Below are 25,285 nucleotides of genomic sequence, written 5' to 3'. Positions count from 1 at the left end.
CCAAGGAGGATTATTATATTGCACATAGTATGAGCTCATCAGATACAAATTAGACATTAACTCCATGACAGAGCTTGAAATCTGCTTGGTTTAATGTGACAATAAATATTCTGATTTCGAAGTAGAAAATGCATGGCTCCTTACAGGCATGGATTAAGTGCCTTAGAGGGGAAGGTTTGGAAGAGAACAGGTGAGTTTAGGGAAGATTTCTCATAAGACTTTCAGTGGAGAGGAAAACTTAACAGATTGAAAAATTAAGCAGTAATTGTTTCTGTGGGTGTAAGAAACAATATGTTGGTGATGTGGAGGTGGAAAGTTATAAGGATTACATGGGAAATATTAGTTTGATCTGGGAGCTAGGGGAGGAAGAAATAAAGTGGGGACAAGTCAAAAGAAGTCATCAAAGTGTCAGGCTAAGGAACTTCAAAGGTGTCCTACAGGATAATTGGTAAAGTGCCCTGGAATCAAACAGACTTAAGACACAGACAAATTTTGTACCTTGCTAAAGTAAGGCACACCAGTAATAAGGAGTCTGCTGTGAAGTTTAAATAGATTATGCATGCCTCGGACTGAGCCCAGTGAGTGAATGTTGCATAGTTAACCCTCAGTAAACAGTAGCTTTAAAAAGGAAAGAGGCAACAAAAACTTGTAAAGGAGCACTGTCATGGTAATAGGGATTCTTTCAGGAAAGTTAATCTGGCATCACTGTGAGAAGTGATCCACAAAAAGCAAGACAGAGGTGGAATTAAGGAGCTCAGAAAAACCCATGCAGGAGACAGTGGAGAGTGCCATGGGAAGAGAGGAGCTGGTATATGTGTGAAATGTCATGAACTTAAAAGTGATATAACTAGTTACATTTAGAAATATTACAGGTATGATTTTCAAGCTGCGTAAATTTTACCACAAGGGGATAGCTAGTTTGTCGAGCAGAGGCTGGTCTGTTACATCTTTAGCGTATTTTTAGAGCTGTGAGTTAATATTCTATTATTGAAGTTTGTCTGGTTAAGACAAGTGGCTCTCCCTGGCAGTGCATGTTGAAATTGGAGATGATAGGAGAGAGAGTAATTTTTTTTAATGTAAGATCCTTGGAAACTGGAATATTGGTAGCCTAGTTTGACTTTTCATGGATAGTAGGGGAGAAATCACATTTCTAACAGTTCTCCCCAGGACCCCCTCTGCACCTTTATTAGTGCACTTTTTAGGAACTTTTTATTGAGCAATAAATGTTACTGCAGTTGGGTAGTGGAGTAAAATTGTGATCCATTAACAAATCTAAAGTATGAAGCAGTAAGTTAAGGTAACATGTTAATTTTCTCTGACCATATTTTAAAGGCTGCAGAGTAGTGTGATTATGTGATTTTCACAGAAGCATGTAGTCTGCATGGTAGGTACCGTATTTCAGAAATAGCACTGTGAATCCACAGGAATGTTTACCTGTTTGGGTTTTAGTTTCTCTCTCTTTATTTCTAGTTATATGATTTAACTATTTAATGCCTGCATATTTGGGAAGGAGATGTGTGATTTGCCTACTTTTTAGGGAATTTGTGGAGCTAAAATTAAGAAATGCACTTGCAATGTACTTTAGAAAACATTTTGGGCCAGCCAGGTAGCTCAGAAGTAGTCACTGCACAAATCTGGTGTCTGAATGCTTTTCTGGAGCCCATGTAAGGATGGAAAGAAGCACTCCATAGTTGTTTTAGGACCTCCACTGGGTGTGGTATGCACCCTGCCCCCCCCATAATAAAAATTTTAAGTAATCTAAATGTAAGATGTAAATGTTTAAGATACAACAAGTCTGTTATAACTTATAGTGCCTTATCCAACAATTAACAGTGTGCTAAAACTCTTACTTTGTTTTTTGTTTGTTTGTTTGTTTTTATTTTAATAAACACACAGAAGGTAGAGGAAGCTATCTACTCAGCCCTGGCCTTCAGTCCAAGTGGTTTGGGCAGCAGTAAGAGATGTGGAGTAGGGGCTGGAGAGTTGGCTCAGCAGCTGGGAGCACTGGCTGTTCGTCCAGAGGATCCAGGTTCAATTCTCAGCATCCACGTGGCAGCTCACAACTAACTGTCTGTAACTCCAGTTCCAGGGGATCTGACACCTTCACACAGATGCAGGCAAAACACCAATACACGTAAAATAAATAAATAAATCTTGTATTTTTGGTTGTGAGCCTAGCCTTTAACGGCTGAGCCATCTCTCCAGCCCATAAATAAATCTTGAGAGAGGGAGAGGGAGAGGGAGGAGAGGGGAGAGAGAGAGAGAGAGAGAGAGAGAGAGAGAGAGAGAGAGAGAGAGAGAGAGAGAGGTCCCTCCACTTAGATAGTTGCACTGCTTTGTGCTTTGTATAAAATAAGGATCAGAATTCCATTTGAATTGCCATACAAGAATTGTAAGATAACTGTACTGACCAATTTTGTGTGTCGACTTGGCACACGCTAGAGTCATCAGAGAGGAAAGAGCCTCAGTTGAGGAAATGCCTCAGTGAGATCCAGCTGTAAGACACTTTCTCATTTAGTGATCAATGAGGGAGGACCCAGTTCATGGTGAATGGTGCCATCCCTGGGCTGCTGGTCCTGGGTTCTGTAAGAAGGAGGGCTGAGCAAGCCACGAGGAGCAAGCCAGTAAGCAGTACTACTCCATGGCCTCTGCATCAGCTCCTGCCTCTAGGATCCTGTCCTGTTTGAGTTCCTATCCTGACTTCCTTCAGTGATGAACAGCAGTGCTGAAGTGTGAGCCTAATAAACCCTTTCCTCCCCAACTTGCTTTTTGATCATGGTGTTTCATCACAGCAATAGAAATCCTAACTAAGACAATAATATAATGGATATGGAACTGTATACAAAGGAGGAATAGGGGCAAGGAGATCACTTGAGCCTATTAGTTCAGGTCAGCCTGGGAAACAGTGAGAAGCTACCTAAAAAAACAAAGACTGATCAGTTTCATTCCTTTTTTGTTCATTTGTTTTTCCTCTATTTTGTTTAAATAAAAGACAAAAGAAAGCCCAGAAAAATTCAAGTTGCTAGTCAAAATTATATAAATAATGACATTTTAATTTTTATTAGATTTATTTATTTTATTTTAAATTTAAATATTTGGCCTGTACATACACCACCACATGTGTTCTTGGTACCTACAGAGGTCAGAAGAGGGCATTGAATCCCCTGGACTGGAGGTTGAAGCAGCATGTGTGTGCTGGGAATCAAATGGAGGACTTCTGGAAGAGCCACAGTGTTCTTTTTTTTTTTTTTTTAATATTTATTTATTTTATGTATGTGAGTGACCTGTCTTCATGAGCACCAGGAGAGGGAATCAGATCCCATTACAAATGGTTGTGAGCCACCATGTGGGTACTGGGAATTGGACTCAGGACTCTGGAAGAGCAGCCAGTGCTCTTAACTGCTGAGCCAGCTCTCCAGTCTTCGCAACAGGTGTTCTTAATGCTGAGCCATCTCTGAAGCCCTGTGACAGAGATTTTAAAAAGAAAAGGTCTACAAGGTAATAGTCATTGGCAGAGTACGTATAGAGCAGAGAGAAATTAAAATTACTGCTGAATAAAATTACTGCTTTACCTTGTGTATTGAGGTCTAAATAAGGAACACAATTTCAGAAATAAAATGTATGCATTCCCCATCTCTGTGTTGGTGGCGGGGGCCAGGGTGGTGTCTCTGACCACCAGGGCCAGCAGAGTGTCATCTGTATGAGGCAAGAAGGAAATCTGGCTCAGCATGACTCAGTAGCCAGTGTTGGTTCAAACTTCTAGAGTCTGACCCCAAGCAGTTTATTTTAGGCATATTTAAGCATAACACAATTTTGAGAAAAGTTTCCTAATAATTAACTCCATCTGTGTGTACAACAAAACTTAAGACAAGATTACACTGATACTCTTCAAAGTACATATGACTTCTTCCATAAATATGGATTCTGTTGACTGAGAAACAATTTTTTTAAAAAATAAGAGTCTAGGGAGAATGACTGATATAAACAAAAGTCTGGGGAACCAGGTGTGGCATGGCCATATAGATAGCTCAGAGGTCACCAGGCTATCAACCACTCTGTATCCTTTGTAAAGTACATGTGACATCTCTTGTAAGGGTAGGTTCTATTGACTGAGAAACAATGCTCAAAATAAATGTCTAGGGAGGAAGAGTCTAGGGTAAACATAAGGGCCTTGGAGGAGTCAGATGTAGCTTAGTCCTGCAGATGGCACAAGTCACCAGGCTATTAACCACATCCATTTCCAGCCTTCTGGGTGGTAAACAGGTTATATATTTCTTCCTTTGAAGAGACAACCGTTGTTTAACATTCCTGGTTTCCCTAGTGCTTCTCTGTAAACACAAGGGCCTCATGCCCTCTATACCCATCTGTTGCTTATAATCGAGATGGAAAGACCAAACAAAAATAATAAATTAAGTGATTGGTCCAACTAGGCATGTTCGCACATGTGTGGAATTTCAACACTAAGGAGACTGAGGCAGGAGTTTAGTAAGTTTGAGACTAACCTGGGCTGCATATCAAGACTGTCTTCAAAGGAAAGGAAAAGACTCAAAGAAGGAAAAAGCTAAAAACAGGCATAATTAGTGGCCATGACTAACATTTATTGACATTCTCTCTGATGACCACTGTACCATGTACTTTAAATACAGTTAGTCCTTAAATAATACTACAAATTCAAGTACTGTTAATGTCCCAAGTGACAAGTGAGGAACTAAGCTTCAGAAAGCAAAGTAGGGCTCAGTGGTAGAGGAGTTAGTTGCCTAGTATATATGAGGCCCTGTGTTCAGTCCACTGTGCTGAAAAACAAATATAGAAGTCCTTTCTTGAACATTTTAGAAAACAATGGATTAAATATTCGAGGATCTTTTTTTCAGCCAGTCTCAGCATTTATAGGTATTTGAAAACCTATAGTTCTTAAAAAACAATGCATTGAAACACCGTAAGTTAAAAATGCTCCACTTAGTGTTTCAATAGGAAACTTAGCTATTTTAACATACTTTTTTGGTTTTTTGAGACAGGGTTTCTCTGCAGCTTTAGAGCCTGTCCTGGAACTTGCTCTGTAGACTAGGCTGGCCTCGAACTCACAGAGATCCACCTGCCTCTGCCTCCTGAGTGCTGGGTTAACATACTTTTTAATGTATGAGAAATTTACTGAATTTTATTTGATGTGTGAATGCCTCAATTTTGAGTTTATATTAGAGAATATTAGTTAATATCCCAGCATTTAACTCTTGAGTTTTTCAACTTTGGCGTTATTGACATTTTGAATTAGGTAATTTTTTTGTTGTGAGCACATTAAGCATTTGGCCTGAGTGGAGCAGTGGAGCAGACGCTAGTAGCACTGTTGTTTGTTTTGAGACCAAGTCTTACTATGTAGCCTAGGCTGGCCTGGAACTCACAGAGACCCGTCTGCTTCTGTCTCTGAGCACTGCAAATAAAGGCATGCACAACCATGCCCACCTGGTAGCTGTTTACTGTCAAAATTGTGACTGTGTGTCTTTAAATTTCCCTACAGCAGTGGGTGTTGGCAGTCAGAATAACCACTGATTAAGAACTGGCATCCAGGGCTGAAGAGATGGTCAACAGTTAGGAGTGCTAGCTGCTCTTTTAGAGGACCTGGGTTCCATTCCCAGCACCCACATGGCAGCTGACAATTGCCTGAGCTTCCGCTCCAGGGGATCTAATGCCCTCTTCTGGCTTCCATGGATACTCTGTGACTGTGATGCACAGATATACCTGGAGACAAAACATATACACAAAATTTTTTAAAAATTTAAGAACTGGCATCCAATATTGCTTTGAAAGAGCTGGGTTGATATTTGGGAATAATTTTTAAACTTATTAGCATATATTATATAAAATATTTTTATTGTAACATTTAAAAATACATTTTTATTTATTTATTGAGGGGGCAGGTGACCATTTAAACATTAATTCTGCCAATTTATGAACATGGGATGTCTTCATCTCTGGTGGCTTCAGTTTCTTCATTGTTTTATACATTTCATTGTATAGGTCTTTTAAGTCCTTAAGTTTATTCCGAGGTACTTTACTGCTGATACTAGTATGAATGAGTTTCTCTTCCTGATTTCTCTCTTGGCAAAGACCTTATATATGTGTAAGAAAACTGTTGATTTTTTTATGTTGATTTCTGTGTCCTACTTATGTAGGTCTTAAAGTCTTTGGGCATAATTTTTAGTGTCCTCTAAATGCAGAGTCATGCTTTTCCCAATGGGGTAACTTAACGTTTCCTATTTGTAACCCCTTTTCTCTCACTCTAACCTTACTGCTCTGGCTAAAACTTCACATAGTCTACTCGCCATCTTCTTAATACTGTGGGTTACAACCCCATTTGAAGTTATGAATGGGAAGGTTCATGAAAGATTTGGCAACAGTAGGTCCTCTCAGAAAGTGCAGTGACCAACAGTTAATTCAAAATCAAATGATAAATTCAAGGTGTTCCCAGCAGGGCTGGCCTGTATTGCATTGTGTGTCTTCACTGCAGTCTTAGATGTAAACATATAATACTGTATGCCAACATACCTCACAACATTAATGAACACCACCTAAAGCACCTTAGCTCAGACTTGAGACTGTTGTTATATATTGTAGTGTTCTTACTGTACATACAAAAGGTTTTGCCCTTGAAGGAACATAGTAGTTTAATTGTAGAAAACAACAAAGACCTTAATGCTTTCCTACTGCCATTCCTCAACATGTAAGTATATAAGATAGGTATACAAATTAAACATTTACTGGCAATAAATCATAAACTTTTATTTAGAAAAGTTTATTTAGGAAGTTTATTTAGAAAATAATTCTTGAATATACATATAATTTTACCATTTATTAAAGACAAAGGAGATGAATTACTTACTTTTTTTTCTTTTTAAAAGATTTTTGTTATGTATTCATTGTTCTGTCTGCATATATGCCTGCAGGCCAGAAGAGGGTGCCAGATCTCATCACAGATGGTTGTGAGACACCATGTGGGTGCTGGGAATTGAACTCAGGACCTCTAGAAGAGCAGCCAGTGCTCTTAACTGCTGTGCCATCTCTCCAGCCCTGAATTACTTACTTTTAGTGTAAGTAAAAAAAAAAGTAAATCTTTTTTAAAAAATTTCCTTTTTGTGTATATGTATGTGTATGTATCAGTGTCTTGGTATATATCTGTGAGTGCACATTCCTGTGGAGGCCAGAGGTATCAGATCCCCTGGAGTTTAAGTTACAGGCAGTTGTGAGCCACCAAACTTGGGTGCTGGGTATCCAACTCCTGTCCCCAGCAGAAACAGTAAGCATTCCTAACCAGGCTGGTCTGAAACTTGCCGACTCACAAGCCCCAAGAATGAAATCTTGGCCGAATATTTATACTGTAGGATGTAGGACATGTTTAGCAATTTTCAGAACTGACCAATATTTTGGCTTTATATTTTTAATTCTTTTTAGATTTAAAAATGTGTGTGAATGGGGGCTGGAGAGATGGCTCAGAGGTTAAGAGCACTGGCTGCTCTTCCAGAGGTCCTGAGTTCAATTCCCAGCAACCACATGGTGGCTCACAACCACCTGTAATGAGATCTGGTGCCCTCTTCTGGCCTGCAGTCACATATGCTGTACACATAATAAATAGATAAATAAATTTAAAAAAAAAAATGTGTGTGAATGTTTTACCAGCATGTATGTGATGTGCAACCATGTGCATGCAATATTTTGACTTTATAATCACTAATTCTGAAAATGCCACTTTTACATAAACTCAGAGTACAAAGTGGTAGAAGTATATTTAGAGCCTTTTTACAAATAGAAATTATATCCTATTCTCAAACCAAAATTAATTAGGTGATTTCCTGTATTATTTATTTGTATATGATGTGTGTTGGTGCCTGTGAATGCCAGAGAGCGCATCAGATCCATTGGATCTGGAGTTAGAGGTGGTTGTGAGCTGCCTGACGTGGGTGCTGGGAACTGAGCTTAGTCCTCTGTGTGTGCTCTTAACAACTGAGCTACCACTCGATTTCTTTTGACGCTAAGTTAGCAATTCATACAGCAAATTGTGTTTTGTTTGTATTTTAACCTTTATTTTATTTGTGTGGGTGTTCCACCTGCACGTGTTTCTGGACACTCCTTGCATGCTGTGCCTGTGGAAGTCAGAGAGGACATCTGTTCCCTGTGGCTAGCGTTGAACTGGGTGTGGGTGCTGGAAATAGAACCTGGATCCTCTGCAAGAGCGGCCAGTACTTGTAACCACACAGCCATCTATCTTTTCAGATCCCAAACAGCAGGGTTTTTTTTTATTTTTATTTTATTTAATCTATTTATTTATTTATTTATTTTTGGTTTTTCCAGACAGGGTTTCTCTGTGTAGCTTTTGGAGCCTATCCTGGAACTTGCGCTATAGACCAGGCTGGCCGCAAACTCACAGAGATCCGCCTGGCTCTGCCTCCTGAATGCTGGGATTAAAGGCATGCACCACCACCGTCTGGCTCCAAACAGCAGTTTTTAAAATCAGATATACTAACACAATACAATCCAGGGATATTCTAATTTGATACTTACACTGAGGAATGATGGCAGGAAAATATTACAAGTTTTTGTTTTCCACATTTAATCATTTTGTTTGTATAAACAAAGTAGAAAACTGTGTGTACAATAAAACAATTGTGAAAAACACCATCTCCAGGCAGTCCTAATTATGCCTGCTTTGAGCCTAGTCACTACCATGCATTTGTTTTGTTTGCGGTATGCAATGCACATGTGTGGAGGCTGGAGGAGAACACCACATGTCCTGCTCACTGTCACTCTACCTTCATTCCTTTTTCACTACACCTGGAGCTTGGTTGTTTGTCTGTCCCAGGGAACCCAGTGACCCTCTCCATGCTTCCCCTCCCTGGGGTTGCAGCACACGCAGCCATACCTAGCTTTTATGTAGGTGTCTAAGATCTGAAGTCAGGTCCTTGTGCTGTGCTGCAAGTACTCTTTCTTACCCACTAAGCCATCTCCCCAGCCCTAAATGGAGGTTTTATCTCCACTATTCTTTTGAGTTAAAGTATTCTCTGACTTTTGAGCAAGCGTAAGTTGTGTACAGAGCAACTTGTTGCTATTTCTTAGCTGAGCTATGGGTATAGTTCAGCAACAGCATTTCTATAGTGTACGCAAATGTTGTGCTTGAACTCATCTCCAGGAAACAAGTAGTAGGACTAGTAACGAATAACAATGAACACAGAAATAAAGTAAAAACAAGAACCAGCTGTAGCATCTACAGCTCGAACAACAGCAGGAATTGTGCGGTCATAATAAAAACTGAGAACTTTAAGGATGTAAAGGAAAGCAACAATTAACAGAAGAAATGGAAAGTGAAAAGCAAGAGAAAGTTCAGTATTCAAAATGTGAAAAAGGGAGAGGGCAGGAGAAACAAGGTTGTAATTTTAGAAAGTAGGGGGAAAATGAAAGATGGAATGGATAAAAGAACTAAGAAGAGAAAAATTAACAGCAAAACCCTGAAAAATAAATATGCATATATAGTAAATGTGTTGGAGGAAGAAGGAACGGATAAAAGAACTTTACTATTAAAAAAAGTAAGTAACAACAAAGTCCAGGAAGTGTGCATGTATATATAACAATGTGTATATGTACATACACATGTAGTGAAATTATGAACTTATGTACCTACCAGCAAATTCTAAAAGAGGAGAGGCAGGTTTTAACAAAAAATGTATTGTTTCTGCATAAATGATTTTGCAGGCACAAGTGCCTGTTCTCTGCCTCTGTCAGTCTACACTTTTTTCTGTGTTTTCTTTGACTGTGAGCTCCCTGGAAAAGGCAAAAGCTGGGATATTCCCTTTTTCTCTGTGTGTGGCCCACCATTGGGAGTGGTCAGCATCAGAGTGGGTTGGAATGACTTGATTTTCCTTGTGGCTGATACCAAGTAGCACCAAACTCAAGTTCCCTTGGCTCTAAGTTTACCCTCAACAGATTAACTTGATTTATTTCCAGAGTTGAGTTAACACCAGACTCTGCTGAACTCCTGGACCTCAGGCGCCCCTTTGAAGTCCATACAGAGCATTCCTTCTATTGCCCACCTCAGTTTTCTGGCTGTTTCCATCCTAAGTCACTGAGAAGCTGGACTCTGCTGTTTGCTGCTTATCTGCCATATGTTCTTTCAGTTCTCTGATAACACAGTTCCCTGAGAATGAATTTTTTAAACACTACTGTTTGCTTTAAATTATTAAATTTATAGTTTATAATGGCATGTGCTTTGGGGACACAAAGTAGCCATTATGATTATTGAATACAGAATGGAGTGATCAAGCTAAATAATATGGACATCACCTCAAATACTTAAAAGTTCCCTCTCCTCCTCTTGTTTGAATGGTCCTGGGATCATCCACTATCACAAAGTTAAAGGATCTGTTGTGAAACATTTGAAATGTTTTATCTTAGCAATTTTGAATGTGTAAGACTTCTTTGTTCACTGCATTCACTGTACTATTTAGTGTATCTCAGGTATTGCTCTCCTGCTCTCCTGTCTGAGATTTTGTGTCCTTAGATGTTGTCATCCCCTCTCCCTTTCCCCTCTAACTGCCATCTATTCTTTGCTTCTTCCTAAATGTCTGTCTTATTCCTTTACATCTAGGTGAGGGCATGTAGTGTTTGTCTTTGTGCACAGCTTTTGTCACTTGGCATAATATTCTTTGATACCATATTTATAAAAATGGCTAAAGTTTTTTTTTTTCAAAGCCAAATAGTATTGTGTATGTGTTTCATTTTCTCTTTTTGGTCTCTCTTTTTAATTAAAAATGTTTGTGTACAATGCATGTGTATGTGCATGTTTGCATGTGTGTGAGCTGATGTATGTGTCTTTGTTACCCCTCCCCCACTTAGTTTGAAGGGTCTTTCACTGAACCTGGAGCTCATCTTTTCAGGTAGACTGGCAGGCCATTGAACCCCTGTCTCTGGGCCCTACCTCCATCCACCCAAGCTGGAATACAGATGTGCAAAGCAGTGCTTGGCCTTCATGTGGGTGCTGAGGATTGCATCAGTCCCTCATGCTTGCATATTTACCCATTGTACCGGCTCTCTAGCCCCTTAATTGTGTTTTTCTTGCATTTTTCTTAGTGTAGATTAGTTAAGCTCCTTATACATTTTGGATACTCACTTTTCTTGATTCATGGTGTGCAGATGTTGTCTCTCCATTGGAAGGGGCCTTCTGTCATTTGTTCCCTTTGCTGTACCAACCTTTTTAGTTGGATAGTATTTGTTTTTGTTTTTGTTGCTTGTGCCTTTGGATGAGTCCCTCAAAAAAAATCACTGTGACTAAGTGTATAATCTCCCATCCCCCAACCCATGTTTAACACTAGTAACTTTGAGTTTCTGATCTTAATATTGAAGTCTTTAACCAATTTTTAGGTTGAGTTTTATAAATTATAAATGTAGCAGTATTTTTCCTATCTACTTGGTCTGTATTATTTTATTTTTATAACAAGGCAGTTGTATGACCCACAATCATAGGAGGAGAGAAGGCACTCGTAAACTTAAGTCTTTGAGTTCAGATGTGTTTGATGTATAATTTCATTCAGTAATGTAAAAACTGCTAAATCCTTGAAAGTTCATATCAGAAAAAGATAAATAGATCTTCTAAATAGATGACATCATCTTACTGATATCCTGCTGAGTGTCAAGAATCTTACTATTTTCTGTCCTCAAAGGCTGAAGATTTTTATGGCTTTAAGATATATGTTACTCTTAGTCCTCTTTAAGATTTTTTTTGTCAGTTTTTATTTATTTATTTATAAGATTGATTTATTTATTTTGAATAGTGTTCTGCCAGAATGTATGTATGTCTGCACACCAGAAGAGGGCGCCAGATCTCATTACACATGGTTGTGAGCCACCTTGTGGTTCCTGAGAATTGAACTCAAGACCTCTGGAAGAGCAGCCAGTGTTCTTTACCTCTGAGCCATCTCTCCAGCCCCTCTTTGAGATCTTTATTGGGTTTTTACTCTAAACTTTTTTTTTTTTTTTGGTTTTTCGAGACCTCAGTTAAAATTCTCTTGCCTACCTTCCCACCAAAATCCTAAGCAACCTATTTACTTCTGTCTTTATAGGCTTACCAGTTCTAGACAATAAATAGAATTGTACAGTATATGGGCTTTTATAACTAGCTTTTTTTTTCTGGTGTATGTGTGTATGTGTGGTATATATATGTGTTTGTGTGGGTATGCACATATACATGTGCATGTGTAAGCTCCTCAACCCCTCTTTACCCTATTTTTTGAAACAGTATCTATCACTGAACCTGGAGCTCATTATTTTGGCTGAGTTGGCTGGCCAATAAGCTCCAAGAATCCACTTGTCTTAGTACTCCCCAAGCACTGGCCTTACAGACATTTACCACCATGATCAGCATGTTATGTTTACACTAATATATAATAACATTGATTTTAATTGATGTCTCTTAGTGACTGGGATGATAGTGGTGTTCAAAAAAATTATATAGTTTTTATTTATATATATATATATGTATGTGTGTGTGTAACTTTGCAAAAAAAAAAAAAACACCTAACTATCTGCAAAAAGAATATCATGCTGAATTACCCTTTTCTTTTCACTTGCCCAGAAAACATTGTATAACACTTGGTTAGTTGCATACTTTCATGCTTAGTTAATTATCTCCTTTTTCTGTTTTTCAGAATAAGAAAGCTAACCTGAATTTTGGAGAAAAAGCAAGAGTAGAGAAACGGATAGAAGACAAGGTTTTTCAGTTTGCATAATGTAAGTTCTTTTCACTATTTTTGGCCTAAGTCCTGTATTAGCTGACAAAGCTGTTTCTATGGAAACATAGTCCAGCCTCTTAAAATGTCAGAGGAATGCTGATCACTTAAAATGAGACTTTCCAGCTGCTGGTCAAAGGGTGTTACATGCTAGAAAAGAGAAGGAAAGATGAACTGGAAGGGAGGGGTTAGACTCTAGGTAGGCAGTGAACATAGTCATGCATGTGAGTTCTGTCTTGCCTGTCTCTCTACCGAAAGCTCACGATTATGTAAGAAACTGGTTTCCCAGTAACCTGCTTTGCTCCCCAGCTTTGGCACAAATGGTTGTTTCTTGGTATTGAGTTTTGGTTTCCTCCATCTCTATCATTTGGTCATGTGATTTCCATTTCTCTCCACAACCCTGCTTGTGTATGGATAGTTGTACTTCAGAGTGCAGCACAAAGAACTGTACCCTTAGATTTTCTTTGTTTCTTGTTACTCTGTTTTAGATGTCTGCACCCTCTTCAAACTTACGATACTCTGAGTTTAGTTGTACAAGTATTTCTTGGACATTTCCTCTATCACATGTATTATGCTAAGTACTGGAGATGTAAAAATAAGACATAATCTGTTCTCTGATACATTTGGAATCTGATGAGGAGAACCAGAGGAAAATAAGCATTTAGTTTTTTTCTCTCTCACTAAACTGGACACTTAGGAGAAATAGCTAAAATGGAGTGTTAAGTGGATTAATAATAGTCTAATGATGAGAATTCTGATCCAGATGTGTGATTTATAATTCTCTTTCATGATTCAATGTAGTGAATATACATACATTTTAAAATATCCAATAATTACAAGTTAAAAAACTAAGAGTTCATTTTTGGAAATATGTAAACTCCTAGGTTTTTAAAATTAAAATTAACCATAGCACTATAGTAACTCCTACGCAAATTTCTGCTTGCTTATAATGAAAACATTAAGTAAGCTGTCTCTAATTTATTCCTTTTTATAATTAACACAAAGTTTAAAGATCACCTAATATAAATTAAATAGCTCTAATTTTCATGGAACAGAAGGCAACATAATGGTAAATATGGTGCTTATATATAGGTCACATGCTTATAAATAAAGAGACTTAAAGTTTGATGGAGGATAATCTGTCATTCTTATAAAAATACAATTTTAGTAGTTCCTGTCATTTGTATCTGTTTTCCTGGTTGTTGATCTTAGCAGTTCTCCTGGAGCCTGTATAGCTGTTTATTTGTATTAAGTAGTTTGCCTTTTTCCCCTGTTTCACTGTAATGACATTTGAAAGAAGATTGATTGGAATTAGGAATACTGTCTAAAAACCTGGATTTTACTCAGTCAGCATTGTACTCTAAACATATTTGCTGAAATGATGCTCAACTCAAGGAGGTAGAAGGCTCATTATTGTCAATATTTTTAAAGCCTGGGCAGAAGAAGCTAATTAAATTTAATGTGTGGGTCTGCACACATAAACATCCTGTGTATTTATGCCTAAGTGGCTTGATTAAAACCTAGTACCATTGAATAAACTTTTTCTAGTTTAATTTATGTTGGAGGACTCTTAAGATAGAATCAAGTTAATACTAATAGCACACATATTTATATTGTAACTTGTATACATTATCTTTTTTAAAACTAAAAAAAAGTTCTGTGAGTAAATTTTCTAAGTGCCTCTGAGGTTCATAGGGAAACTGTCTCTAAACAACAAGCTGGGAAATATAATCGAGCCAAAATGAAAATTCAGTTTTCTGGTCTATGTGCTCCTTTTGCTATATGTCTTTGGTTTAATGGTACAGAAACTACCATTTTCTCTAAATGAGTCCTTACAAAGTTAATTTTAATTTTCTTTATAAAATATCACCAGTTATAAAAACTGATGTTCTACATAGTCCTTTTCTAACCTATGTAGTTTTGTCCTTAGATAGGTTCACTGATAAGCCTTATTGTTTTGGAGCATCATCTTTATTACAAAACCCACTTAAAAAATGAATTTTACCTAAAAACACTTTCTGTATTTCAAGTTAGCCATTTACATGGCTGTAGTTCACAGAGTTGACTAATCCTGTGTGTGTTAATTAATCATAAGATTGAGATGTTTAAAGTGACTGTTGAAATATCTCCTTATATCCAAAGCATCTATTCTCTACAGAATTAATAAGCAAACCGTTTTACTTTCTCACTCTGCTAAACTTTACAGTAAATTGGTTTTCTTAACTTGTAAATTGAATAGTTACCCCTCATATTCTGGAGGGGCAACTTTTTAAAAAAATACCTTGATGTCCTCAACATTATCTGTAAAATGAAGGGAATTCATGGCCTTAATTTGCATTGTAAACTACATTAAGAACTTAGTATATAGTTTCTGTATTGTATAGAAATGGGAAATGGGCTATGTAAAGTTTGTTTTTATATTGTAATTCTTATACTTTTCCCTTCATCTTTCCTCTTAGATTTCCCTCATGGATACATTTTCATAGCGTTATTATGTGATATGAGAAGTTATTTTTTTTCTTTGAAGTAACATGGATTTTATACTACAGAATTAAAAGAATTGGCTTTATGGGAAAAATTGATATCTAAAAGGTGGTACAGGTGTTTATAGATAACCATGACAACATCATATATGAATGGGCATGTAACAGAGGAATCAGCCATCGGAATAAAAAATCTTGATCTTGCATCACCAGAGGAACATCAGAAGCACCGAGAGATGGCTGTTGACTGCCCTGGAGATTTGGGCACCAGGATGATGCCTGTGCGAAGAAGTGCACAGCTGGAGAGGATTCGGCAGCAGCAGGAGGATATGAGACGCAGGCGTGAGGAAGAAGGGAAAAAGCAAGAACTTGACCTAAACTCTTCCATGAGACTGAAGAAACTAGCTCAAATTCCTCCAAAGACTGGAATAGATAACCCTATATTTGACACAGAAGAAGGAATTGTTTTAGAAAGTCCTCACTATGCTGTGAAAATATTAGGTAAGTAAAAATAGCACAGCATGTTTTGTTTTGCTTTGGTTTACTTATACCATCACAAAATGTGTATGAGAAGGGCCAGCTTTAAGAGAATGTAAGTAATGGAAGTTGAATTAAAGGCTAGGATCAGTTCTTTGTACTCAGAACAAAAGCGTTGGTTTGAATATTGTTCTAGTTTGCTTGCTGTTGCTGGGATAGACATCACAACCGAAAGCAACCTGGGGAGGGATGATTTCTTTGGCTTGCATGTCCCAGTTACAGTCGGTTATTGAGCGAAGTCAGGGCAGGAACCATAGAGGAAAGCTGCCTCCTAGCTTGCCCGTGACTTGCTTCCTCAAATTGCCTTTTTTAACTACCCAGGATGACTGTTGTTTCACAGACTTTTCCTGGGGAGATGTAATACATGTCTATTCATCCCAGAAAAGGAGCCAGGACTGACCAAAGTAATGGTTGCACCAATGTCCAATTTGGTGAGCCAATGTGTTTTTTATTGGGGGTACTAACTGGACTTTGGGTAAAGGGTTACTTACAAGGAGCAAGGATAATGTAAAAGCAGCTCAGCACCAGAAAGCCTATACCAATGTGGGTAGCAGCTCCCCAAAACTGCAAACTTCACTCTCTCTATGCAGCTGACAGCTTGACAGTCTGAATTTCTTTTTCAGCCAGTTTAGTTGGCCAGAGTCTCCCCTCTGCCCCCAGTAATTGTTCACTTCTCTTTTTCACTGCTGGGAAGGGGCCCTGAAGAATGAGATTGTAAGTTCCTGTTCTCTCTGACATGTGCCTTTTTGTTTACTTCATGAGGCTCACGAGCCTCCCCTTCCTTCCTAAAGCAAACATTCCCTCAATTTGGAGCGACTATTGCAATTCTTATGAATATGCCATATAACCAGTGGTACTGCCCACCATAGTCTGCCCCCTCACATCAGCCATTAGTCAAGAAAATGACCCAAGCCATGCCTATAGGCCAATATGACAGGTAATTCCTCAACTTAGATTCTTCTCAGATAAGTCTAGGTTTATGTCAAATTAATGTAAACCAGCACAACTGACCCTTTGCCAACATGATATACAAATACATCACTATTAAACCATAGCTGTTCCTTTCTTACTTGTCCCCAATGTATCGTGTTAATATTAATATCACAGTATAAGACAGTCTATAACTTTTAAAATTTCCACAGTGTTTTAAAAATTCTGCAATTTAAAAGCCCAAATTCTTAAAAATCCAAAATCTCTTACTGTGTGCTCCTCTAAAAACAAAACACGGGACTAGAGAGATGGCTCAGTTGTTAGGAGCACATACTGCTCTTCCAGACTTCAATTCCCAGGACTCACTCAGGTGGCTCACAACTGCTATAAACCTAGCTCCAGGGGGATCTCATACCACTGACCTGTTTGGGCACTTGCATTCATGTACACATACTCCCCACATTCGTACACATAATTAAAATAATAAAAATAAGCCTTAAAAAATAAAAAAACAAGTTATATACTTTCTTATTTCAAAAGGGAAGAACCATTGAACAGTTATAATCAAATCAAAGCAAAATCCCAGTAGTGTAAATGGCTCAGTGTCCAATATCTGGGACTCAATTATGATCTTCTAAGTACCAAAGGGCTTGGGCAGCTCAGCCTCTTAGCTCTGCTGTCTGCAAAACACAGCTTGTGTCATAGGCTTAGTTGGCTTCACTCCACCATACTACCATCGTTGGTGGTTAGCCCATGGTATTGTCATCTCCCAATATTCTGGAGTCTCTACTGCAGTGAAGGCTACATCTTCACCAGTGGCCTCTCGTCCTCTCAGGGATTCCCACCCTGCCACAAGGTGCCAGGCCTCAGCTTGTCTTCATGACCTCTTCAGTTCTGAAATTTTTGCTATCAAAAACCAGTCGGCACAAACTGTGTGGGAGACTTTCACATTGCCAGTTTCATCTGCCATCTTGAGATGCAGCCTTGGCGGGGACCACAGCTTCATTGTGTTCTCCTGGAGGAAATAGTTGCTAAAAAATTTCTCCTCAGTGTTGTAACACGAATCTTAAGAGGTCTTATAATAAAAACCCAAAGCCAGATACTAGGGTGAAAGCCGAAAGATCAGAGAAGCAGAACAGCCAGCCACTAGTTCTTACCTCTACCAAATCTTCAGCCTCAAGAGAGTGAGTTTCTGTTTCCTCACGCCTTATATACCTTTCTCTGCCCAGACATCACTTCCTGAGATTAAAGGCGTGTGTGCTTCCCAGTACTGGGATTAAAGGTGTGTGCCACCACTGCCTGGCCTCTGGGTCTAATCTAGTGGCTTGCTCTGTCCTTGGCTCCTCAAGGACATGCTCATGTGGTATTTAAGTTTATTAGGGTACACAATATATCGACACACAGTGTTGCTGGTCTCTTGTTAATCACAGTTTATTTTTCAACCTCTGCTAACTAGTATCGATTGTCCTGCCTAAGCAAACATTTCACTTTAGTGATGCTGGTCTATTAGAATTCACTGATGATTCTTCAACCTCAGCAACCAGAAGCTAGAGATTCTTAATTTGAAAATATCATAGGAAAGCCCTAATAAAATCTGTGAGAGACTCTCAAACTTCTCTTTGCATCCTGGTCTTCCGTTGTCTGCATTTCCCTTGATCATCTTCTCTTCCAGGCTGTTAACAGAACAGCCTGTTAAGCTCTAAGCACTAAAGGCTTTACCAGCCCTAGGTTCCAGTTCTCGCCACAGTTCTTGCAAACACATCATGGTCAGGTCTGTCACAGAAATACTGCACTCCTGTACTGCTCGTGGTCTCCTTTGCTTCCTGTTCTGTGATAGACACAGTGACTGAAAGTGACTTAGGGAGAATCAGAGTTCCTCATTGAGGGAAGTTAGGGTAGGAGCATGGTGGAAAGCTACTCATTGGCATGATCTATGTGACTTGCTTAGCTTACTCTTATACAGTAGCCCAGGACCACCTGCCTAGGAGTGGCACTGCCCACAATGGTCTGCACCCTCCCACATCAGTCGGTATTCAAGAAAATAACTCCCTGACATGCCCACAGGCCAGTCTGAAAAGATGCAGTTCCTCAGTAGAGAGTCCGTCTTCCCAAGTATGTCTAATTTTGGGTCAGGTGGACAGAAACTAACCAGCACAAATGATTACTACAGGCTTTATGCTGGAAAGTGAGTTGATATTTTCATCTTTCCTATTAACTCAATTTTTTTTAATCAAACTACTGGAAGGCAAAGTTAAATAATAATGAAAATGATAACTACATCTTAAAATCTATTTTTTTATGACTATCAGTAAGACAAACAGGAACTGCTCATGTGGGATCAACTTATCATCTCTAAATTCTATTGCTTGACAAAAACTGAAAACCTGGATCTAGGATACAGTTTATATGCAAAAGAGTCCAAAAAACATGAAAATATTAGGTTAAAAGCCTTCTCATAAAGAATTTCTTTAAGCCTTTATAATGTTAGCTGGCAGTGTAGATCTAATGAGATTGATGAATGATGGCAGATGTGTATTCCCACACTTAGAATATTTAATCAATGAATTTTGTTCCTGCATACACCAACACTTTCAGAGCTGTGTTAGAAGCCAGTAGAAGTCATTTTGAGAAATGTTGCCCTGCACGTTAATTTGTGCTTTCTTTAGAGCTGGTGCTGTTTCTTGTGGTTCCTGGTTTTTAGATGTGATACAAGGCATGTTCCCCCCCCCCCCCCCCCCGGTCATTGTCGTCATTCTGCCATTCCCATGCCGATTGAACCCTGCAGCCTAGGTACCTTAGCAAACACCGTTCCTATAACAATCCTGTTAAGAATATCTCTGTTATCTCTGTTTCAGAGATGAAGGAAGTAGCCAGTACCAGTGCACACATGTAATCCTAGCTACTGGGGAACGAATGTGAGAAGATTGTGAGTTCCAGACCAGCCAGGGCAGCATGATGAGACGTGGTCTCAAACAAAATAACAAAAGGAGCAACTGTCGAATCTCAGTCACATCACACTTGATAAAGATATCAAGCTAATACCTGGGAGGGTCCAATTTGAGTTTGCCAGATCTGGAGTTGCTACTGCAGCAAGTAGTGGTTTAGATAGAGCGTGATATCTGTCTAACCTGCACTTCATGCACCGGGCCAGGGCTCATGCTAACCCTAATTTGCCCACAAGCATCATATATATGCTACATTTGTACTTCCATGAGTCTTTTTATTTCAGATATGGAGCAGTTTCTATTCTATCTCATTTACTTTTCTTTGGTAATTTTTTTTAGAACGCCTATTTCAGATGTTCATGCTTCTGTTTTAAAAAATCATAGATAATGTATGTTAGACTTCTGGGGCAGCTTAAAGAGACAGAAGTCAGAAAGTGACCAGTTTGACCTCAGCAGAAAGGACTGTTTGAACCAGGGAAGGACAGACCTCGATATATGTGGAGGAGTGTTCTGCAAAGAGGGAAGGGAGTACTTGGAGTTTGTTTAGGGGTTTTAGGAATGGGAAGTTAAGTGCAGCTGCAGGGGGCTTTTTCAGTCTCTACCTCCTGGAATTGTTGTCCAGACAAGGTCATTTTATCTTTCAAAACTGCCTTGCCCTGCCTACCAGGAGCTACTGTGATGCAGCTTTCAGGATGCAGATGGGGGGACTGAGTTAGGTGGTGAGGGAGAAGGGGCTGGAGTTTCAACATGGGGTGGGGGTTTCAGCAAGTTGTAAGGGAAGGGGAAGTTCCTTGGTCAGGATCTGACAGAGTTTGTTCCAGATTTATTCCAACAATGTGTTCAGAGATAGTCAAGTCTGTATGCCTTCAGACGTAATTACAGTGGGAAAATTATGTATTTAGTACACTTAAATGAAAAAATTTTAATACTTTTCCCACTGAGAGTCATTCCCAATTTATTCTTGCTTACCCCTCATTTCTCACCATCTCTCCCTTTTTCCTTCTCCCTCATGTAGTCTGGATTGATCTGTTATTAGTTTAAAATCTTAATGCATTTGTCCATGTGTACTACTTAGAATCAGACAGTTTACACAATGTATATAGCTTAAGCTAGGTTAGTTTAGGGAAAATGTAATGTTGTGTTTTCACACAAAAAGTAAAATAATTTCTAGTTTTATTATTTGTTTTTTGATTTTTCATATCCTTTTTTCTCACTACATTGCTCAAATTGGTCTCACATTTCTTGGGTTCAAGTTATCCTCCTGTCTCAGCCTTTCTAGTGAGTTTCCAATCCTCCTCTCCCTCTCTTTATCCTCTTCCTCCTCTGCTTTCGACTCCTCTTTTCTCCCCTCACCACTAAGCAACATTCCCTGCTTTTCTCTGTTCCTGCTCATGGATTCCATAACTCGCTTTCCTACAGGTTTAAAAGAACTATTCTTTCTTCCAATTTATAATCCACTGTGGTTTTCATTAATACCTTCATTGTGGACTTTGAACTTAAGGCTGTTTAAAGTAAATTGAAATATAGTGCCAGGTATTAGTAATGTATTTCTCGGAAGATTTAATAAATCATAATGAAACTCATCATTTTGTGCAAGAACTGAAAAATATTTCTAAAGAAGTGTAATAGTGTTTACCAAATTTTTTTCTCTGCTAATAATCTGCTAACACATCAGACTACAACAGAAATACTCCCTTAAAAATTAAGTGTCTACTTGTCAGTATTTTAATTAAACACACATGATAGGAGATGGCGTCAGCCTTCACAGCCAGAAACAGCAGTGTTGTTTTAAGTGAGGGAAGGATGGGGCAGCCAGTTTATTTCTCTGAGAAGACACCTTCAGTTTCCAAACGATACATCATTTATCTGTGAGTAGACAAAATATTCTATAAGAATTTAAAACGTGATCAGAAAGGTTATTTTTAATGAAAGTATTTGTAAATTTGTAATGTATAATAATAAAGACTCAAAAAAGGGAGTTGATATAGAAAATACTCAGAAGGGATAAATTGAATTTTTTTCAAAGCAGTCAGAATCTAGTAAATAATACTGTTACAAGTTGTAAGAATTTTAATTTATTAAGATTTCCTTAAAATTGACATACATTCAAAACCTTGCTTTATTACAAATAAAATAAATTTTTCTCATTCATCATCAGAGCAAACTATCTTGTAAGACGAATCCTGAAAAAAGTGTAGATTACAGTAGGAGATAAAATCAAGTAATTCTCAGATATTTCTAGGTTATGTATTTCAGCTTCTGTTTTGTATTAATAGTTATATAATTTGGGGCCAGCGTTGTGAACAAGTAGGCAGAGTAAAGGAAATTAGCTAGAGAAAACTACTTTCTGTTACATACATGTCTGTGTAATTAATGCATCCTTGAAGAGGCAGCAGGAAAGGACACACACACACACACACACACACACACACACACACACACACACACACACAGTGAGTTGTTGGACAGTTGTGTAGGAAACTCTTGAGTTTTGTGGTTCGAACCTTCTGATTTATACCAGATATTTTAATGTTGAAGAAAAGAAAAAAGTGAAGAAAGCAAGGGTGAATCAAGAATGAAATCAGAGTAACACAGCTCCTGCACATTTCTAATATAAACTATCTTTTGATCAATTTTTGTATTGATCGTGAGACTACAATTTTGTCCTACTCTAATAAGCTTTTAAAAATAAGTTTCTTTAAAGCTAGCAAAATGTTAGGGCCAATGAATCTTTTTTACATTATCTTTCTTGTGAGGTTGTTTTTTTTTTTTTTGGTTTGTTTTTTTTTTTTTTTTGGTTTTTCGAGACAGGGTTTCTCTGTGTAGCTTTGCGCCTTTCCTGGAACTCACTCTGTAGACCAGGCTGGCCTCGAACTCACAGAGATTCGCCTGCCTCTGCCTCCCGATTGCTGAGATAAAGGCGTGCGCCACCACTGCCCGCCTATTTTCACCATCAGATGTCTGCTTAGCCTGCTACAGGTCCTTCTAAACAAACTGTATTAGCCATACCTTCATTGACATTTGTTTCTTCCTGCAAATGAAGTGATAAACCACTTGAAAATAGCTTTGTTTGAAGTGTTGAGACCATTTGAAAAGTTTCTGAGTGGGATTGCTAAAATCAGAGCTTCCCTAAAGATTTAGGAATTCATTTGATATGTACATACTCCTATAAATTTTGGTTCTTCAATGTAATTTTACTAAAAGTGATTCAGTGCTACATCATTCAAACTTTTTTACACATACCTAAAATTTGATTCTGTTATTAGGTAATACTAGTTTTTAACTTTTTCCTTTCTTGCGAAGACTTGCTTCTTCCTTTTATGGCATGTTAAATGCTTCCAGGGGCAGGAGAGATGGCTCAATAGTTAAGAGAACTTACTGCACTTGCAGAGGCCCACAATGGGGAGGGGGTGTCAAAACCACCTGTATCTCCATTTCCAGAGGATCTGATGCCTTCTCCTGACCTTCAGTGACTCCTGCATGCATTTGGTGCACAAAACTCAGGCCCACACTTGATTTTAAGTTATTTTTATTGTCACTTAATTACTATTGACTTTGGACAAGTTATTTATTTTTCTAAACCTTTCGTATTAAGGTTTTCTTGAGGCCCAAATGGAAGGCTGTATGTAAGCAAGTGGTATACTTGTATTTGGAGTTTTTTTTTTTTTTTTTTTTTTTTTTTGGTTTTTCGAGACAGGGTTTCTCTGTGTAGCTTTGCGCCTTTCCTGGAACTCGCTTTGGAGACCAGGCTGGCCTCGAACTCACAGAGATCCGCCTGGCTCTGCCTCCCGAGTGCTGGGACTAAAGGCATGCGCCACCACCGCCCGGCATATTTGGAGTTTTTTGTTACTGTTTTTATTTGTTGCACTGTTAGTAACTTAACCAAAGCCTGGCACATTCTAGGCAAGCAGTGTTTTATTACTGTGTTAAAACCCTGTCTCTAGGGTTTTTTAAATTTAGCTTAATGAGTAATTACTGTTCAGGATATTTCTTAAGTTTCTGATTATTTGAAACAAATTCATACTGACCTAGTCCACTGAAAATCAAAGTTCAAAGATCTACATTTTCTGTTATTGAGTTTACAAAGAGAAAAGAGGGTAAGAGTGTGACCGCAGTGCAGTGAGCGCAGTCCAGTGAGCGCAGTGCAGTGCCTGCTGAGAGTGAGCCAGGCTTTGGCTTTGATCCCTGGGACTCAATGCTGGGGTAAACTGCTAGATTGTCTACTTATGGCTAAGTGGAAGCACTAAGTAACAGTGAGATTAACTCACAGAATACGGCTGTCTCGTACTGTGAAACAGCTCTAGAGATGGAGGTCTTTAGCTTCTGTAGGTAAGTTTAGCAATTACCCTAGTTCTGTTCCCAGTTCTAGTCAAAAAAGTCTGGGGACTGGAGAGATGATTCTCGGTTGAGAGAGCATACGGTTCTTTTTGCTAAGGACCCAGGTTTGGTTCCTTGCACCAACATGCCTGTAGCTCTAGCTCCAGGGGAACCTGATGTCTCTTGGCCTCCACAAGCACCAACACAGATGTGTGCATAGCCACACAGAGAAGACATGCATATAAATAAATGTAAATTTAAAAGTGTTCCCAGATGCTTGTCCAGATTCTTAGGTACTAGAAAATAGATTCTTGCTTCTTATTACCTATTTTTAGTTCATTAGTTTTTGAGAAAGTCTCCTTATAAAGCCCAGACTGGTCTGAAACTCCCTATGTAGACCGTGCTGAGTTCTAACTGATGCTTCTGCCTCCCACCTCTAAGCACTACAACTGTAAGGTTGTGCCCTCATGCCCGATCCCATTGCCTGTCTTATAGTCTTCTTTCTGTTTTCTATTCTTGGGAGCAAGCCAAGACTGGAAAAACGTCAAGAGGTGAATTTAAGGACCTGTGCTTTTGTTTTTAATTATATCCCAAAGCCAATATCCTTGATTTCTGTTAGCATATGTAATCAACACTTAAATCACATGACATAGTAGATGTGATAGTGGGAACTTAAAATAATTTCTACTGCGAATCAAGTAAGAAAGAACTAAACACTGTACCAGTGAGGAATTTAATCTAGATATGAAGAAATGCTTTATAGGAAAGTTGTGACCCCCCCCCCCCCCCCCAGAATTTATTACCAAAGCCAGACTTGCCATGTTACCTCTGCCTCCACACTGTAGACTGTCCCCCACCTCTCTGCCTCGGGACGCCCTTTGTCCGCTCCCTGCTTCGCCCTCATGCCAGTCTCTGTCTAGCCCTGTGTTCTTCCACCTGTTTTCTCTGTCCAGGGTTCTTTTTCCTTGTCCATTGTCTGTGTGGTGAGGATGAAGGAAGTCTTATGCTGTCCCTGTCTTGTTTCTCTTTTGCCTCTGTGTCTTGGGTTTTGTTTTGCTTTGCTTTGTTTTACGGTGCTAAAGACGGAGCTGGTCTAGTAGATGTTAAGTGCGTTGATTGCCAGAGCTCCCCACTGAGCACGGCCTAACCCCGGCTTCATTGTAGTTTCAGAAGAGCATGCGTGTGTGTCAGGACTGAGTTTGTCCTGTCTGATAGATAGGATGGTTTGGAATTTCCTCTGGCCTTGTTTACTGTTGAAGAACTTACGTAGATTTAATTTACAAGTGTAGCCATCAGTGGAGGGAGCTTT

General features: G+C 38.8%; 1 protein-coding gene across 6 annotated transcripts in view; it reads left to right on the top strand.

Annotated features, from left to right (window-relative positions):
- Pals1 (protein associated with LIN7 1, MAGUK p55 family member) overlaps nucleotides 1–25,285 on the top strand; it is a 79,393-nt gene that overhangs the window by 22,018 nt on the left and 32,090 nt on the right. For 2 of the 6 annotated variants that reach the window (XM_052739490.1, XM_052739492.1), the window contains exons 2-3: nucleotides 12,684–12,765; nucleotides 15,224–15,748. In XM_052739490.1, the coding sequence (XP_052595450.1) occupies nucleotides 15,382–15,748 (367 nt within the window). In that variant the 5' untranslated portion in view covers nucleotides 12,684–12,765; nucleotides 15,224–15,381. Of the gene's footprint in view, nucleotides 1–6,938; nucleotides 7,083–12,683; nucleotides 12,766–15,223; nucleotides 15,749–25,285 lie in introns of all 6 variants that reach the window. The other 4 variants (XM_052739493.1, XM_052739495.1, XM_052739491.1 and 1 more) reach the window with 3 other exon arrangements.

This window comes from Peromyscus californicus, unplaced genomic scaffold (assembly GCF_007827085.1).
Source record: "Peromyscus californicus insignis strain IS unplaced genomic scaffold, ASM782708v3 Scaffold_15__1_contigs__length_86483966, whole genome shotgun sequence".
In the NCBI taxonomy this organism is placed as follows: Eukaryota; Metazoa; Chordata; class Mammalia; order Rodentia; family Cricetidae; genus Peromyscus; species Peromyscus californicus.
The sequence above is the reverse complement of the archived record's forward strand: the minus strand, read 5'-3'. Positions and strand labels throughout refer to the sequence as shown.